Here is an 18,211-nt window from a genome sequence, read left to right as displayed (position 1 = left end):
AAAACATTTAAATAAATGTTTTAGGATGAAAAATGATCATCGGTTTTCACAACGCTCTTTTTTTGACGTGGAAGAAGATCCTCAGTGTGTAGTGTAAAAAAGTTAGTGGAGGTCTATAGTGAGTGTGTGTTAGTTAGTCAGTGTGTTAGTGTGTAGTGGAGGTCTATAGTGTGTGTGTGTGTGCTAGTTAGTCAGTGTGTTAGTGTGTAGTGGAGGTCTATAGTGTGTGTGTGTGTTAGTTAGTCAGTGTGTCAGTGTGTAGTGGAGGTCTATAGTGTGTGTGTGTTAGTTAGTCAGTGTGTCAGTGTGTAGTGGAGGTCTATAGTGTGTGTGTGTGCTACTTAGTCAGTGTGTTAGTGTGTAGTGGAGGTCTATAGTGTGTGTGTGTGTGCTAGTTAGTCAGTGTGTCAGTGTGTAGTGGAGGTCTATAGTGTGTGTGTGCTAGTTAGTCAGTGTGTTAGTGTGTAGTGGAGGTCTATAGTGTGTGTGTGTGTGTGTGTGCTAGTTAGTCAGTGTGTCAGTGTGTAGTGGAGGTCTATAGTGTGTGTGTGTTAGTTAGTCAGTGTGTCAGTGTGTAGTGGAGGTCTATAGTGTGTGTGTGTGTGCTAGTTAGTCAGTGTGTTAGTGTGTAGTGGAGGTCTATAGTGTGTAGTGGAGGTCTATGGAGCCTCCATGAGCACAGTAAGCAGAAACACCAATGGAGGCTCTGGGGAAATCTTTCTGTTCTATCAGATCTCCGTCGCTCTCTGCTCATAAAAATGAGCCTCGCTCAGAAAGTAGAACCTGAAACAGATCAGATCTCTTCTGGAGGGTTCACAGATCTTTAGTTTCTGTTTCTACATCCACTGTTGTTCTGGATCAACATGTCAGATATTATTTTATTTTTTGTTTTGTTTTTCCAAATGGCCCAGTCTGAAGCCTTTTCTCACTGATTCTGGTTTATTGACTTATGTAACCTTTTTAGCTGTGGTTGGACAGATTTTAGGGACATGAAGCATCTGAAAATACTCAGAAATTATGTCACAATAAGCAAAAACACCAACGTGGGCACATGAGGAACATTTAAATGACAGACTTCAAAGTTAAAATCTCTTTCTACAAAGGAAGCCTTGGCCGAGACAGTTTGATAGAGATAAAACCAACCAGTCGGGGACATGAACTTCAGTTATTTTCATAGTTAAAACAGAAATAAAACACACAAACATCAAACAGACAAGGAAGAGATTAAGTCCTGCTTAATTCAGGCCGTTGCATGGCATGTTGTTGGCTTTAAATCCTAAACATAGATATAAATTACTGGATCATATTGCAGCGTCACCCGACGTTGATCCCAGTGTTTTCTAAAACATCCGTTCCCGGGGCAGCAAACATCAGCCTGAAAGCCTGCGTTCGACCTCAGACGTCACCGCTCCAGTGGATTTGATCTATATATAAATGGGAAAACATTGGCTTATTTCCTCCATGGAACCACTTTTACTGTTTGCTGTATCTCTCTCCTCAACTATAATAATCTCTTAAAATGTCCCTCACATTATTAGGCACATCTCATGCACTAAACTGCCACTAATTCACCTTATCCACTGACGTGACCCCTCTGTTAATCCCACTGTGCTGCTGCTGCTGCTGCTGCTGCTGGCTGCTGCTGCATCATCCTGTAATATCATTTCTGCTTTTCATTTTTCAAACTTTGCTCCAGTTCCTCCCACGTTTCAAGAAAAGTTAAAAAAGAATCCTCTTCAATAACAACTGCCCCGATCTTCTACTTTGCAATCCTTGAAAATGATTTATTTCAGCTCCTGTTTTGTTTTCTTTTTTGCGATGTTGAAATGTGCAAACAAACAACAGAGGAGCTGGCTCAGAGCTGCCAGCATATGTACAGCATCAGGTGACACAGTACAGTGTTTAATTACATCCCTGGTAGAGACGGCCCAGACTGAACTTGTCCTCGCACACGCTGGCAGATGTCTGGTTCACATGACAATAACTGTGATCCCCTCCACCCACACACACACACACACACACACTCTCACGCACACACACACACTCTCACACACATGCCATTGTCTTCAGTATTAATGTGAGCTGGACCTTACCCTCTTGACACGGCTTGATTCATGTGGGGATGAGACACAGATACTGAATAGTTGATGAGCTGGGAGAAAAAGAAAAGAGGTGGAGGGGTAGGGTGGGGGCAGAAATAGAGAGAGGCAGACGGAGAGGGAGGGAGGGAGGGAGAAAAGGAGGGAGGAGAAAGGCGGGTATCCTCTCGCCCTGCTCCACACAGCTTCAATAAGCCCTGAGGTTGGGAGCCTTGATGGAAAATTACCTTGTGACCAAGAGGGGAGGTCAGGACTGGTAGAGTCAGACTCCACTTGTCCTGGAGAGAAGCAGCAGCAGCAGCAGCAGCAGAGGCAGCAGCAGCGGCGGCGGCGGCGGCAGAGGGAGGATGGCCTGCGCGTTCGGCTGATCGGAGGGGAACGAGAGAGGTCGGGTCATGGAGAAACTGAAAGGTCCCGCTGCGGGATGCACCACGGCCACCTGTGGATGGAGAGCCCTGCTCCTGCCGCAGCTGAACAGGCAGTCCCTGTACGTGTACGGCAGCGAGATGGCCGTGGAGAAAGAGTGCATGCGACAGCTCCAGAGCGGAGTCTTTGTCATCCACCCGTTCAGCCTCATGAGGTATTTAATATATCTGATAGATTCAGGCCAGTCCTGCGCCGAGACCCCGCAGCTTCTGTAAAAGTTCTGTACTTTCTGTCAGTCCCTGCAGTTCAATACAGATGATTAAAGTATTCTGTTTTTTGTATTTAAAACAATGAATTGATGAGTTGAAGAAAAACGCAAGAAAAGTAAAAAGAAAAATAATCTGCAACTATTTTAATAACCAGAAAAATAAATGTTCTAGCATCAGTTTCTCAGTTTTGGCAGATTTGCTTGTTTTTTTGTGTGTTTTTCTGCTGTAACCTGAATATTTTTTAGGTTTTGGGTTATTTAGGGAAAACAAGCATCTTGGTGACGTCACATTGAGTATTAAGAGACTGTGCTGAGCATTTTGAATTTTTTAGATTTTATAGATTAAATGATCCATCGAACAATTGAGGAAATGCTCAGCAGATCAATCAATGATGAAAATAACTATATATACTGTCTTTAGATATTATTATATTACTATTATTTGCGACCCCTCTCCATATTACGTTTGTATTTCATTGATAATTAGTATTAAGCACAAGTCAACAATGCAATAATTGATCGTGATAATGATTTGTGCTGCACTTCTTTGAAAGTTGTAAATGTGAAAAGGAAAAGAAACACAGTACAGTTAGAATAAATTTGTAAAGAGCCGGGAAGCAACACGGCAAAACACGTAACTTAAAAGAACAACTACAGGTTAATGATGAAAGACAAATTAAAAATGACTTTCGCTTCATTAAAAATGAAAGAACAATTAAAAACGAAGTGATGGTTAAGATCATACTGACGGACTGGAATCGAATGTTTTCACGGGGGGCTGGTTTTGCTTTTGTCAATGCAGTATTATAATTATTATAATAATAATTATTATTATTATTAGACTGTAAGGTGATCAGAGGTGAAAACAGAGAGGGAACGAATCAATTGGGATCAGAGAGCAGAGTCATTTGAGCCCGGCAATCGAACCCTGGCTGAGAAGATGTGCAGTTACAGTATCGGAGTATTTAGTGTGCATAAATCAGCTTGGCTTACCGGCTGCAGCATTACAGTCTAATGAGTCCTTCTGGCAGATGAACTGAGAGTTTCCACTACAAACCTACATGGAAAATGAGATCTAAGGCTTACTCAAACACGGGCTCACATATGTTTGTTTTTTTTCCCCTACAGGAGCTACTACATCATGTGCATGATGGCCATCACGTTCCTGAACCTGATTGGGATTCCCATGGAGATAGCGTTTCTGGACGGAAACAGCGGGATGGTGTGGGAGGGATTTAACGTGTTTTCAGACACACTCTTCCTCATAGACGTGGCTCTGAATTTCCGTATGGGCATCATAGCAGAGGACGGCGAGGTGAGAGTGGCTGTACTCTATTTTCAGACACAATCTGGAAAACTATAATCCCTGCGCAGACAAGCACGTACAATCTATCTCTGCCCCATCTGTAATCCACTCAATACACGAAAGGCTAGATTAACAACCCCCCCCCCCAAGCTCCTGGACGAGGGCTAAATTGGCACCTGCTGTTTGATTTTATAACAGGGATTATGATGTTTGGGATAAATGAGAGGTATAACATTTCCAATTAAGTATTGCGCAGACTGAGCATGTTTACATTGGACGGCACAAGCATCTGGTTTTGCCAGACTAATTCTCCGTCTGTTCCTGCCCGTTTAAAATATTCATGTTTGTGCCTCTGCAACAATTTGACGACGCTGTCAAACGAATGTGGATTTTCTTTGAGCTCACTGCTAATCTTACCCAGCACCGCCGTCTCCCTTAATTTTGAACAAACTCTCAAAATATTGGTTCAGTTGGAGTGTTCAATTATACATGACGTGACGGCACGTGCAGCGCAGCATCTCCATCCATCTGCTCAGCCTGCTGCTCCGCTCTCTTTCCCAGGAAGCTATTCTGGACATCAAGCAGATCCGAGTCAGCTACCTGAGGTCGTGGTTCATACCGGACGTCATCGCTGCTTTCCCAATCGGCTACATTCTGCTGTTTGCGGTAATGATTAAAATTATAATTATTATGCACTTCAGTTTTTCAAGGTTTATAATTAGAAACTTACGTAGCAAGAAGGTGCTTTACAAGGGAAATAAACACATAAGATGATTTAATTATGATAAGATATGAATTAAAGAATGAACAAGAAATATCCCATTGATAATTCAGCACCTTTATTATCTCAGGACTTGCAATACCACAACGATGACAACCCCTCCAAGACCAACAAGATGATGAGGATACTGATGTTTGTGCGGATCCTCAGCTTGATCAGACTGGCTCGGGTGTCCAGACTGGTCAGGTTCTTCAACGAAGTGGAGAAAGTAAGTTCAAACGCCAGACAGTCTTCAAAGCTCCCCTTTGAAATTCAATCAACCTTTCTCCTACCTGCAGATACCTTACCACGCCTGTCTCCGATGACAAATCTGACTTTGAACTCTTACAATGTCATTTGTAAAACAAGAGCCAGCACATTGCTCCACAGTCAACAGTGGCCACAAATGGTCAGGGTTTTAACAGAGTTTGCCTTTTTCTAATTGCACATCCAACCACAACTGAGGATAAGACGCCTCAAACGTATGCTGATGATGTCCCTGTTGATCTCTCTCTCTCACAATGTATCCTGGCAATGTCAACATTTCATTTTCAATACCAGTATATTGTGACACTACTTGGAACAAATCATGATGACGCATAATGTATGTTGTCTTGAATTTGTGGGCAATTCCAAACCTTTTATTGGCTACCAGTGGCTGAAATCAATGTTTTCCATTGTGTGTTTGGTTTAGTGGAGGTCACTAGACCCTCTCACTTTGGAAAATTGAAATAAATGTTGTGTATGCTCACTGATTTAATAATTTCACACACACATAAATCTTTTAACTTACAGTAACTAATCCCCTTCGTTTCCTGTGGGAAGTACTTTAAGGCCACAGTGAGCTCCTGCATCTTTCCTTTTCCTCCTTTCCTCCCCCCACGTTAAATTAATCTCTGCACCTTTGAGATGTGACCTGCCTTTGAAATCAATCAATCAATCAAACTTTATTTATGTGGTGGCAATTCATAACAAACATCTTTTCCTACAGAGCAGGTCAAAACCAAACTCTTTCATTTGGAGAGACACGATTCAAGAATTCACAATGAAGGATTAATTAAGCATTCTGGAATCCCAGAGAATCAAGGATTCTAGAATCCCCGAGAATCAAGGATTCTAGAATCCCCAAGAATCAAGGATTCTAGAATCCCCAAGAATCAAGGATTCTAGAATCCCCGAGAATCAAGAATTCTAGAATTCTTGATTCTCGGGGATTCTAGAATCCAAGAATCAAGGATTCTAGAATCCCCAGGAATTCGAATCATCGAATCACATGTTCCTATCTCGGGAATGATGCTCTTGTGTTTTTAGTTTTTGCTTTTCTGTGTAATTCCAAGGTTGCGATCTTGTTAGGCCAGAAGATGCCACATAACCTTCAGAGGCACATTCGCTGCAGTTTTACTACAGCCTGTAACTTCACATTAGGATCAGCCAAATGTTGCTGTCACGTAGATGAAAGTTTGATGTTAGGCTGTGTTATTTAGGAAAGTTCTCCACAGAGAGCCTCATTAGTCCTTAAAGCTGGCGTTAAGGGTGTTGTATTAATGTGCATCAGGGGAGTTTTGGAGGTGTTCATGTTTGCTTGGCTAATAAGTTAAGCTTCTCTGTCTTGTATGTTGTGGTAGTTAGGTTACTTATATGCATTTGGCTGTTGGATTAGGTTAGGTTAGGTTAGGTTAGATCAGGAAAGGATGAGTTTTCTCCAAAGTTGTGGTCCTCATTCCTTTCGATAATAACAACAAGGTGCTTGGTACTCACAAAGTTAATTAGATCTAGAAACACATGGTTTAGATAATCAGGCTAAACTGTTGGCTTGTTTACAGCCTGTCAGATCGTCTGACCGCTCATGTTTCCTGCCCCGTCATTATTGCAGTGATGCCACCGTGCTTCTAGATCTCAGCGATTACTTTGTAAGCAACTAATCATTATCGCAGCTAATCAGACAAAGCTATGATAATAATAATGATAATAATACTAATTATGATCATCTTTATCACCCACAATGTGGACATTTGTCTTCAGCCTCACAGGTTGGTCACAATGAATCAAAATACAGATAAATGATGGACATGGTTCCAGTGTCAGTGCTGTTTATGAATTTAATAAAGTTGTTGTGTTTGGTTTGAAGGACTTTTATGGTTGCTACATCAGCTCTAAGTTTGGTGAATTCCTTAGAAAATTGAAGAACAGGATCAGACACAATCTGACTGGCTTTTTGTTCCACCTGTGATTTATTTAAACGTCCCAGTTGTTTTTGTCCTTTCCCAGTAATTTTTTCATCCATGTCTCTGTTCAACAAGACTCCAGTGAGCAGTCTCTAAAATGCTCTAGCTTCTGTCAGGTCAATCTAATTTCCTGATTAGATCCAAACGCTTTTTTTTTATAGTATCCTGTGATGGCTGTTAAACTTAAACTGCAATCAAAAGAGGTGCCTAAATATTTAAACTCCTCTACTGCTTCAACAGGGTGATTATTAATTAAAACAGGTGGAAAATAATGGTGGTGACTCACGATAAGCAGCTAGAAGGGAAGGGCGCTATATTCACACCACTTACAGAGTTGTAATAAACCAGAATGATCTTTTAAAGTGCAAACAGGTAGTTTAAATAGGGACCCTGGGTCTGCACAATAATGTAGCTCTGTCTAATTTCTATTCAAACATCCTGGTAGGAGTTGGTTTATTGTAACTTAACCAGAGAGAAAACGTATGAACTGTCCTAAACATTGGAGATATTTAGATATTGTTGATGCACCAGTGTGCTGGTACAGTGTACAGTGCCTGGGGGAGGACATCTTAATATATCAATATCGTCGCAGTCACAGTCAAAGGTTGTCTTGTCATTTCTCCCTGACAGGTGTCAAATGCAAACCTGGAGGTGGTCCGTCTGTTCTTCCGCATCTTGTCTCTGTTCATGATGATTTTCCTGCTGTGTCACTGGAACGGCTGCATCCAGTACTTTGTCCCCATGCTGGAGGAGTTTCCCTCCGACTGCTGGGTCCGCAAGGAAAACCTCATGGTGAGGCTTAAGTTGACTAAACGTCAGACCAGAGGCTGTGTGAAGGGCTGTATTTAAAAACCCATCTGTACCACATGTACCCCCAGTGAACTGTTGTTTGAATTCATGTGAAGCTTCAGATCTACAAAAAAGCTTCACTAATGATGAAAAACCTTCTTCCAGAACGCCACAGTGATCGTGAAGTACTCCTGGGGAGTTTTCCGAGCTCTTTCCCAGATGATCGCTCTCTCTTACGGTTCAATGGACGCACCAACAAGTGAGAATTATAGATTTTCTTTTCTCTGCTTATCTAGTACTTCAATACTGCAGTGTACGTTTTTTTAGTATTTTTTCTTTTCTCATGTCCTGTTTTGTAAATGTTTCTTTTATACTTTTATATTTGATTCCTATGTTTCTTGATTATGCGCAAATACACCAAAGCAAATTCCTTATAATGTGAAAACTTATTTGGCATTAAAATTTTCACATTTTCACCTCGGAGCCAGTCAACAACAGCATTTGCACCCATTGGATGTATGATGGAAAGGGTATATTTTGTGTTTTTTTAGTTATTATTTCAACCCAAAACCATCATCTTTCCCTAAACCTAACCAAGTAGTTTTGATACCTAAACCTAACCAGCCTGCAACTGAAAACTGAAATTTAAGTAATTTCCTGTTGGTCTCAAACAGGATTAAATCCTGTTCTCCTGTCACCACATTTACACACATCTACACTAACCTGAATAGGAAGTAATTGTTTTTTATACTGCATGACGGGTGTAATCAGGTGTAAACAGCTGGTTATTGATCAAAGGCTATTTGGTCCCAATAGATGCAAATCAACATTCTTTAAAAAAAAAAAAAAAAAATGCTGTGGTGTCGTGTCTTGTTCTCCAGATTATGTGGAAATGTGGATCGTCATGGTCAGCATGGTGTCCGGCTGTCTGATGTACACCGTCCTTGTGGCCAACACCACAACCATGATCGCCAACATTGACCCCGCGGCCAAGGAGTACAAGAGCAAGGTGCTCATGGGTGACACTGGATCAGAAAATACATCTAACCCATAAACAATGAGTTGGCGTTGGTTTTACATCAAGCTCTATGTTATTTTAACATATTTGAGTTGCTTTAATCTAATTCAATGAGAGAAATGTATATTTTTCTTATGATATTAGGTTAATTTCTTTTTATTTAAGATATTTCATCACTTATTTAATCAAATAATCAGGTCCCAGTGAGTGTAATTCCTACACAGTTGCCTCCTCAATGCTAAATAATTTTGTTCCATATATTGATCCTTATTATTAATGATAATTTTTTGCAACTGCAGCTGTGGGCAGACAGGAAGCAACAGTGAATGCATCATTTCTTTCTCTGTATGACACCACTGAAGTTTAGAAAAACAAGTTATTTAGTTAAGATGAGCTGACCCAGAGTTTCCCAAAAAAACAATTTCTGGCAACCAATTTAATAAAAAAATGATGACAAATGATTTATACCTATATCTATAGATATATATATTACCTTATATAATCTGGAACAGGTAAATAAGCCATTTCAAAGAGAAATGTTATTGATAAATTACTTAAATTTATGCAGATATTACTGACAATTATATTGAAACTATAATCGACACAATGACGTAAGAGGTGTCACTGTGAGGTCGTGTGTTCTGTATCACATGATGGGTCCTGAAAACACGGTGACTTTCCCCAGATGAGCCGTCTGGAGCACTACATGGCCTTCATGAAGCTCCCACCAGAGCTGCAGCTTCGGATCAACAACTACTACCAGGCGCGCTATGGGGGGAAGTGGTTTCACGAGAAGGACGTCATAGACACGGTGTCGTCGGCGCTCAAAGAGGTACGACTTCATCAGTCCATCTGTCGCACTGAGAGTCAGTGAGTTGGTCTTCCTTTGGGGCTTTGTTCATCTTACAGGGGGCAATATTCATAATAATCTTATATTTTCTTCTTTATTTATTTATGCCATGTTTGTTTGTATTGAGACGAGTATGTCGCGTTCAGTGCCCGATACCTGGATGAGAAAAATATATACATTTACATTTTAAAATGCATAAAACTCAACAACAAATACGCAGCCTGTATTTTAAAAACACAGAACTCAACAGGACAATACAAGACAACTGTAATACAGTAAAAATCTAGTTGTAATATAGTATTTTGGTTCATGAAGTATAAAAACAACTCTTCAGATTAATGTGGATGTGCTGGCTGAATGGTTTAAATCCTGTGTGACATCAGTAAGTTATATTAATTTATGTGTAAACTTAGTTGACATTTCAGATTTCTGTCACAGTTTGGTTAAGTTTAGGCGCCAAAACTACTCGGTTAGGTTTAGGAAAAGGTGATGGAGAAGGCAGGGTACATTAAACACAAAATATCCTCTTCCCAACATCCACCTGGGTGTAAAAATACACATTCACTATTCACACCCGGGTGCAAGTAGAGCTGTTGACTGCTGATGCCCAAAGAGCATCTGACATAATATACTTGTAAATATTATTTTCAGCAAATCCTGGTGGTGATGTGCAGCCGGCTGCTGAGAAAGGTGCCAATGTTTCAGAACAGAGATGAAAACTTCATCAACTCCGTCCTCCTCAAACTGGAGTACGAGGTCTTTCTGGAGGGAGACGCCATCATCCGGCAGAACGTCCCGGGGGACCGCATGTTCTTCGTCGACCACGGCCAGGTCCTCATGGAGACCGACTCCTACGAGAGGGAGCTGTGTGACGGAGACTTTTTTGGAGGCGAGTCAGATACACTTTTTACAGAGAAAATTACAAAACAAAATATGTTTTACAACTTTTCTCATAAAGCTCTCAGCCCAATTACCCAAAAAGCAGATTGTTTATGCCTCTAGGAAAGTACAAACAAACCAAGACAAAAGCCAATTTTTAGCTTAATTAAAAAGAAACAACTATTAGTAACATCTGCATAACCTAAAGCAAAAGTACAGTGAGTACACATCAGCGCTGTTTAACTCTTACATAACGAACGTGATGAATGAGCAGAGGCGATGATTTAGCTTTCATTGTGTTATTAAACACATTTGGGTACATTAGATTACACAAATTTATATTTATAGTGGGTTTGGGAGCATTTTCTCTCCAAAGGGAATCACACCAAACTCCATTCAGAGAATCTGTAAATTTACTGACAGTTACTGATTCACTTTTCACGGCTTTTTCACAGGAACTACTTTAAGGAGAGAAACGGCTTCTTCTTCTGTGGTTCATTGACAGTCACAGGGATGATGCTTCCAGCTAACAAAATTAAATTCCCCTCCGTTGCGCTGGGATAAAAATCTCTCAGAGAGATTATTATTATTGATTATCCATTTAAACCGTTTGTGTATGTTAGAGAAGGTTTTAAAGGTGGGTAAAGAAAGTAAAAAATATATATATTTTAAGCAACTGGGACATTTTGTGTGTTCATTAGTTCACATTAAATATAATTTTGATAATCTTTCCACAATGAAATGGAGGAAACTGATCATTTTTGGTGGGTGTTTTGCAGATTTAGTGCGTTTTTGCTCAGCATTCATTGTTTTTTCACATCAAACAAATACTGGATGCTTCTTGTTTGCAAAGGTGAGCAGGAAGCTTTTAAAAATAAAGATAAAAATTTTAAAAAATCACAGTCAAACCAAAGCGAATGAATCAGTCTTTTCCAATTTGGGGGATTTATTTAATTCTCGGGCCTTAAGAGGGAACAGGTCCTAATCGTTTTGGCAGCAAACGTCAGCGGCGTTTCGAGCTAAGCAGGCTTCCCAAAACAACTCAGCTGAGTCTGGTTATTTAATTTAGGATTAAGTGTCAGATCTCATCCCCGTCATTAGGGTTTACTCGCTCATTAACTATGCTTTTGTGGTTCCCTCTGTGTGCACAACAGAGACGTGCGTGCTGACCAAAGGCAAACATCTGGCCACAGTGAGGGCTCTGACCGACTGCCAGTGCTTCTCTCTGTCCTATGACGACCTTCTGGATGCGCTGGAGGACTTCCCAGATGTCAGGAAGGACTTGGAAAAGATGGTTCAGCTCAGCTCTGACGGCGAACTCGTGTAAGACCAAAAAAACAGTCCAGCGCTTGGACTGTTTTACTGTTTGACAAGTACAGGAAACACTTATAGAGACACAGATGTTCCAGCTCTGCCCAGGACGTCTTATGTGAGTATGTGATGGACTGTAAGGCCGCGGCTGGTTCCTCATGTGCACAACAGTCGGACACTTTCTCACTGATGAGATGGGAAGTTTTAAACTATTCACATTATAACTGGGAATTATTCCGTCTCCAGATCCTGCAGTTATCAGCAATAAACAAAGACTTTAACGGGTCAAACGCTTGACCTCTGCTTCCTCGTTGCAATTTAGCGTTCATGTTTGGAAAGCCAACGCATATCTTCATGACTAAGCAAGAAGGATTCGGCAAACCTTAAAGAGAAATTCTGGTTTCATACAACTTGGGTCTTGATCTACTTGATTTACCTCTGCAGTTAAGGATCATTATCATTATTCAGTTTTTAACTCCAAATAATCATTTAGATGTCAGATCTCAGAGCAGTTTGAGTGCAGACGGTTTGGCAGGTGTAATGTTCACCATCTTCACTGACCATATGCCAACATTTGCTAACCCTCTATTGCATGGTGTTTCCACACGGCAACAATTAATTTATCTCAGTTTAATTAAAAAGGAAATTATGTAGAATCCATGTTTTACTGTTTAGTTGTGACTTGAGAAATATTTGAAGTCCTGTTTGAGCTTCCTTTTTCCACGAGACACTGAGGAGGTCATGATCTGAGGCTCCCACAGTCGACTGTCCATCCATTATCTATGCCGTTTATCCTTAAGGGAGAGCAGCTGACAGTGGGCGAGAGGCGGGGCTGGTTTCCAGTCTGTCACAGGGCCGACACAGAGATACAGACAACCAGTCACGCTCACATTCACACCTACGGGCAGTTTAGCGTCACCAAGTAACCTAACCTGCATGTTTTGACTGTTCATGACTGTGAGAGGAAGTCAGGCAACAGTCTTAACCACCGCACCACCGTGCCGCCCCAACGTCAAGAGATTGTTCAATATTTAGGCAAAATTCCCCCAAGAAAATAAATTAAATAGCATCTGGTGGCATCATTAAAATAAAACTTTAAATGTGATATGTTTTTTTGTAAAATGGGGTCTCGACTCTCTAAACAGCCTCCTGTCGCACAAAGCCACGTCACTAAATTCTGATCTTACTTCAAATGGAAAAAAATATTTCTATTTTATAATTTCAGACATTTAGTAACTGTCACGTATTATCTGGACCATAAAGGGCACATCTGGAAATCACAGATTTAACAAAGGAACTGTGACATCCAGCCCAAATTATATGTCTCTACTTTTGTTCACAGTTCTAGTTTTAATTAACTTCCGTCCCAAGAAGGTAATTTATTGTAGATGCTCTGCAGGTGGCAAACACACCTTGATATACAGTGTAGTCCAGATATAATGGTCATTTGAGTAGTAGGCAGTGTTTTGTGCTGCTTTTGACTGTATGAGCCATTGATTATATTAGTTTCACTGTGTAGATATTGGATTGTACATTTCACTAAATATGAGTTGGATTTGTTGAGCCTTTTTTCTCTTAAAGCATATTTTTAGATTTCTATAATTGCACATTGTTGCCATATGGGGACAATTTACCAACTACCACCCCTTGAATCAATTTTAAGCAATAAAAACACTTTTTTTTAAATCATGCACAAATAATAATTCATGCAACACAGGGCTCATTAACACTAAACACAACGTACACCTGAGACTGATGACTGTCGAGTTTTGCAGGTATGTAGTCACAACCAAAGTTTGGACAAACTCACCAAAGTCATTGTGGTTCATCCTCTGAGGACCATTAATTTCTGTCATCCACTCAATCCAACATTTGTTGAGATTTTTCAGATAAAACCAAAGTTGTAAGAAACTGGAATTTTGCTTTAAAGTAAAAAAAAAAACTCATGTATGTCGATTTTATTTTTCTCTAAAATGACATTTATTTGGAAGTAATATTGCACAAGACATGTTAATGCCACTGTGAGAGCAACAAAAATAAAGGTAAAAATGTGGATGAAACATCTGCGTGCGGACGGCAGGTCGTTTCCTCTTCCTTTCTCTTTCACCCGAACACGCACACGGTGCCCGAGGCCAGCCGGTGTTTGTACTCGTACAGGTAGTAGGACGCTGGAGGGAAGTTGCACTTCATCTCCATCCTGCCCGGCACCACGTGGACCGCCACACCGGATCCCAGACCCTCCTGCAGCTTCTTCAGCATGCGGGAGGCCAGGTAGCGCCGCGCCCTGCCGGGGTCTTCCTCGATGGACGCGTACACCTCAGGTGGCGGGTTGGGGATCTTCCACTCCAGGTCCTGGATGAGCTGGTGGATGCGGCTCTTGTCCAGCGAGGTGGGTGTGTCGCGGTAGCACGCCACCACGTGAGGGATTGGAGCTTCAGACGCCACAGAGAGGAAGTTGTTGAGCTGCTGTTCTGCCGGCACACCTTCCTTTTTTTCCTGTGTCTCCTCATCCTTCTCGTCCTTCTCGTCCTCGTCCTTCTCGTCCTCCAGCGGTCCCACGCTGGGGTGGAGCATCACCGCCCAGCGCATCCAGTCGTAGTTCTTCTCCAGGGTCTTCAGGATGCTTGTCGCCGCCTCCTCAGGGGGTACGCGGTTCTGCACGGCCTCCTGGAGCTGCTGCCGTATATCCCCCTCCGCCTGCTCCAGAAAGTAGCCTAAACAGCGGCCTCCCGAGTTCTTCATCTTCCTGTAGAGGGCGCCCATGCGGTCAGACCAGGTCTTCATCAGCAGAGCCTGGTCTCTCCCTGTCAGAGACGCCTGCGTGAAGAGGCACAGCAGACCGGTGCCCAGGACGAAGTTTATCTGTTGAGAGTGAGGAGGAGCAAAAGCAGAAAGCAAGAGCGTTCAAACAGTGGTCAAAAATAGTCCAGAACATGTGTTTCACCCTGCAGGGAGAACCAGATGGGTTGCTTTACCACATGAATGCTATTCAAGTAGTGTTGAGTAAAATTAAAGCTGGGCCTAAAGAAATTAGTTTTTAATAAATGCTTTAACTATTCAGAAACGCTGAGAGAGGCAGTTCTCTGGAAAAAAGCAACCAGAATATAAAAAATCCAGCTCGTCCCTCCAGTCGAGCGTACGTGAAGAAGAATCCTGTTACACCTCATAATTCAATAATTACCGTCCTGTTTTCTCTACAAACCTGAGGACCTGTGGAGCCCTTTGAGATGACGGACTGTGATTAGTTAGCTTTAGCTACATAAACATGAACTGGAGTTAGCCACAGCTTCTGGCCAACGCTAGCAGAAGGATAAACTATTAGCTCATCTGCCTGCTTTCATGGTAAATCTATCTAAATACACAAGGAACATGGAGGCAGCAGCTTCATGGTGAACTCCTCTTCTTCATCTCTGAGACTCTTGGTGGACTCTGACTCCTGTTTTACTGCCTTTTATTGTCTCGTCTCTGTCTGATGAGTCCGTCCTCCTTTGTTCAGGTCGCTCTGCAGTGAGCACACTTGTTCCAAAACTCTGGAGCAGAAACTTTTCCTGCAGGATGAGAATCAGACTCCTCTGAAGGGACGTTTGTAGCCAATAGGATTGTCTCTCTCTCGCTCTCTCTGTCTCTCTGAGGGGACCTGTGATTGGCCAAAGCCTCCCGTCACCGGGTAGATTAACTAAACTCTGCCCAGAGGAGGAGCACACGTCTACACCAGACCTGAAGTACAACACGGTGAAGGTTATTATGGATTTTTTTTTTTGCCCAATTACGCCAAAAATAAACCACCGACCGCAGATTTAATGGGCCTGTTTGACCAAATAGTCCCAGAACTAAAAGAGCCTCAGGAACTAAAAGTCTCATTAGCCACTTTTTCCGTTTTGATCTGATGAGTCACAGAAATTATGCAAAAGCTGGTAAACTCTTTGTCTGACATCGTTTTTTTGCACGCGAGTCTGTGTTGCCAGACTTTTTAACTGATATTTTGTTACAGGAATCATCAAATAATCCATAATTATATTCACACACATATGTAGATATATATATATATATATATATACTGTGTGTATGTGTATAAATATAAACAGTATACTGTGTATATATTCTATATGTAACATATACAGCTACACTAAACAGATACATGTATGCAGAAACACAGGGGAGGAAAGTTTTTATTGCAGGATTGTTCCATTTGCTTGCATTAGATTAGTTTGGTGAACTAATAAACTAGCAACTGGATGTATATATGTGTGTACATATGTGTATATATATATGTGTATATATGCAGTAAAACAAGAAATATATATCTAGCCTATGTGTGCCTGTTTTTATTTCATTTATTTATTCATTTGTTTTCTGTTTATTCTGGTTTGGATCCTTTTTCTTATAAAAACGGCCAATTAATTCCTAAAAGCTTTTATTGTGACATGTTTACTTTCAGTTTCCTGTCACCTGTCTGTCTTAATTAACAGAGAAATTAGCAGAAATAAAAATGCTTTATTTGATTCATTATTTGATTGTGACAACAGAGAAAAGAGAAACATACACAAAGCTCTTCACTCTTCAGAGAGGAACAATGATAAAAGGAATTCCCAAAAGAAGAATTACAGATTATCCGATGATACGGGGACCCGATAATCTGCTCCGTTCTTCTCACGTTATTGTTCTGAGTTTTAGCTAACATGCTAAAACAGTTAGCGAGTAAAGTTGTGCTTTCATTTCCGCTGATACTAGAAACCTCCTGCAGGTCAAATGTACACTGTGTGCATCGGGATGTGCTTTCTTTCAGGGATTAGATTAGATTAACTGGGGGAGTTTATACCAGCATCGTGCTCAGCGCAGCTTTAAAGAGTTTTCTTATGTTTTAAGCAGTTCACGACCCGTCTGAGGTTTTTAGTCGACGACACTAAATCTAAATCTGGTCGTTTCAGCAGAACGGAGGCTGGTTACGGCTCTTTTGGCTCATTCTCTTAAACTGAAGTGAACTCTTGTTTCCTCAACACACAACGCAGACGGCACAAACATCAAAGCATCAAAGAGATGCGTTAAATTATCCAAGAGCCCCTTCAGATGTGAAAATGAATGTTTTCTCCCTTTAGTTTAGTATTTTTTTATCATATCATACATGGATTTTTGTCTTTTATTTTATCTATATGATACGAATGATGTAATTTATCATAGTTCCAACACATTCTTATGTTCAACTCTTGTCCCTGCTCGGTCTTTTACATGTAGAAGTTGTTGTCCTTTGATGCTCCGCTTGTAGATTTTGGCGTTAGTTTTTTACACCGGATGCCCTTCCTGACGCAACCCTCGCCCATTTTTGGTAGCCGGGACTGGGAGGGGGTCGAACCCGGGTTCCCCAGGCCGATGGCATACGCAATTATCCACTGCGCTACCAGCCGGCTTTTACATGTAGAAGTATAGTTTAAAAATGCAGATGTCATAAAAAGATATGGAATTACAATAAAATACATCCACAAAAACATAAACACTGCACACCAATAATAATTTAGAGTACAATTAGCTCACACTTTGTTTGTACGGTGACATTACTTTGATTTGTTGACACTATAAAGAGAGCTGATGTGGTATTTTATGCTCCTAGTTATATCTGGAAAGAGGCTCTGAGGCTCTACTGTTGATCATCTGAAGAGTAATGTGAGAGATCAATAATGAGACGGTGACGCCACCGAACAGGCTTTGTGTCCAGTGTTTTCAGTATCGTATCAAGGATGCGAGTGTGTTCTTGACTGTAGGTGGTCTGGTTCACGTAAAGAGAAGAACTCGTCTGTTCTCACGCCGGCATAAGAGGAAAACCTTATCATATATAAACATGTTTATATGTGATAAGTTCTTCAAGGTTAGAGAAGCAGCCGTGGCTCCTTTGTTTGACAAGGTCTCGACTGAATGAAGTCAGGTTAGGTTGGTCTAAGTGTTTATTGGATCATTTCTCAGTGACAGGGCTGGTTCAGCCTTTCCTTGCCTCACTGAGAGCACCGTGCTTTTATATCACTCAGTGCGTTTATGCTAATGGGGTCACAGAGCAGACGAGTCCTTGAAAGGAGCACCGCCGCTCGTTCAGCACCCGGTTCCAAGCAGAAATTGCTTCAGCTTTAAGGCTAATCCACTGCGGCTGGCTCCCTCACGCCCTAAAGCCCCTCGATAAGTGGACTTTGGACTGATTTGTGTTTAACCCCGTGTGTCCCGGCAGCTGTGGTGAAAGTGTTCGCAGCCACTTTACACCCTTAAAATGATCTTAAATACAGTGTAGAGTGCAGTAATGGTGGCCAGTGTGTTTAAGAGATCATTACATAATAACTCCTATATAACGGACAGGCTC

General features: G+C 41.3%; 1 protein-coding gene across 1 annotated transcript; it reads left to right on the top strand.

Moving 5' to 3' along the window:
- Nucleotides 1–2,494: 2,494 nt before the first annotated feature.
- Nucleotides 2,495–11,887, top strand: hcn5 (hyperpolarization activated cyclic nucleotide-gated potassium channel 5). Its single transcript, XM_070838419.1, has 10 exons — nucleotides 2,495–2,679; nucleotides 3,862–4,048; nucleotides 4,601–4,705; nucleotides 4,891–5,028; nucleotides 7,655–7,816; nucleotides 7,979–8,072; nucleotides 8,695–8,822; nucleotides 9,517–9,663; nucleotides 10,333–10,570; nucleotides 11,715–11,887. The coding sequence occupies exons 1-10, from the start codon at nucleotides 2,495–2,497 to the stop codon at nucleotides 11,885–11,887; spliced, it is 1,557 nt and encodes a 518-aa protein (XP_070694520.1).
- The last annotated feature ends 6,324 nt before the right edge of the window (nucleotides 11,888–18,211 follow it).

Source organism: Pempheris klunzingeri, chromosome 10 (genome assembly GCF_042242105.1).
Source record: "Pempheris klunzingeri isolate RE-2024b chromosome 10, fPemKlu1.hap1, whole genome shotgun sequence".
Classification (NCBI taxonomy): domain Eukaryota; kingdom Metazoa; phylum Chordata; class Actinopteri; order Acropomatiformes; family Pempheridae; genus Pempheris; species Pempheris klunzingeri.
Note: the sequence above shows the minus strand (reverse complement) of the source record. Positions and strands in the feature narration are given on the sequence as shown.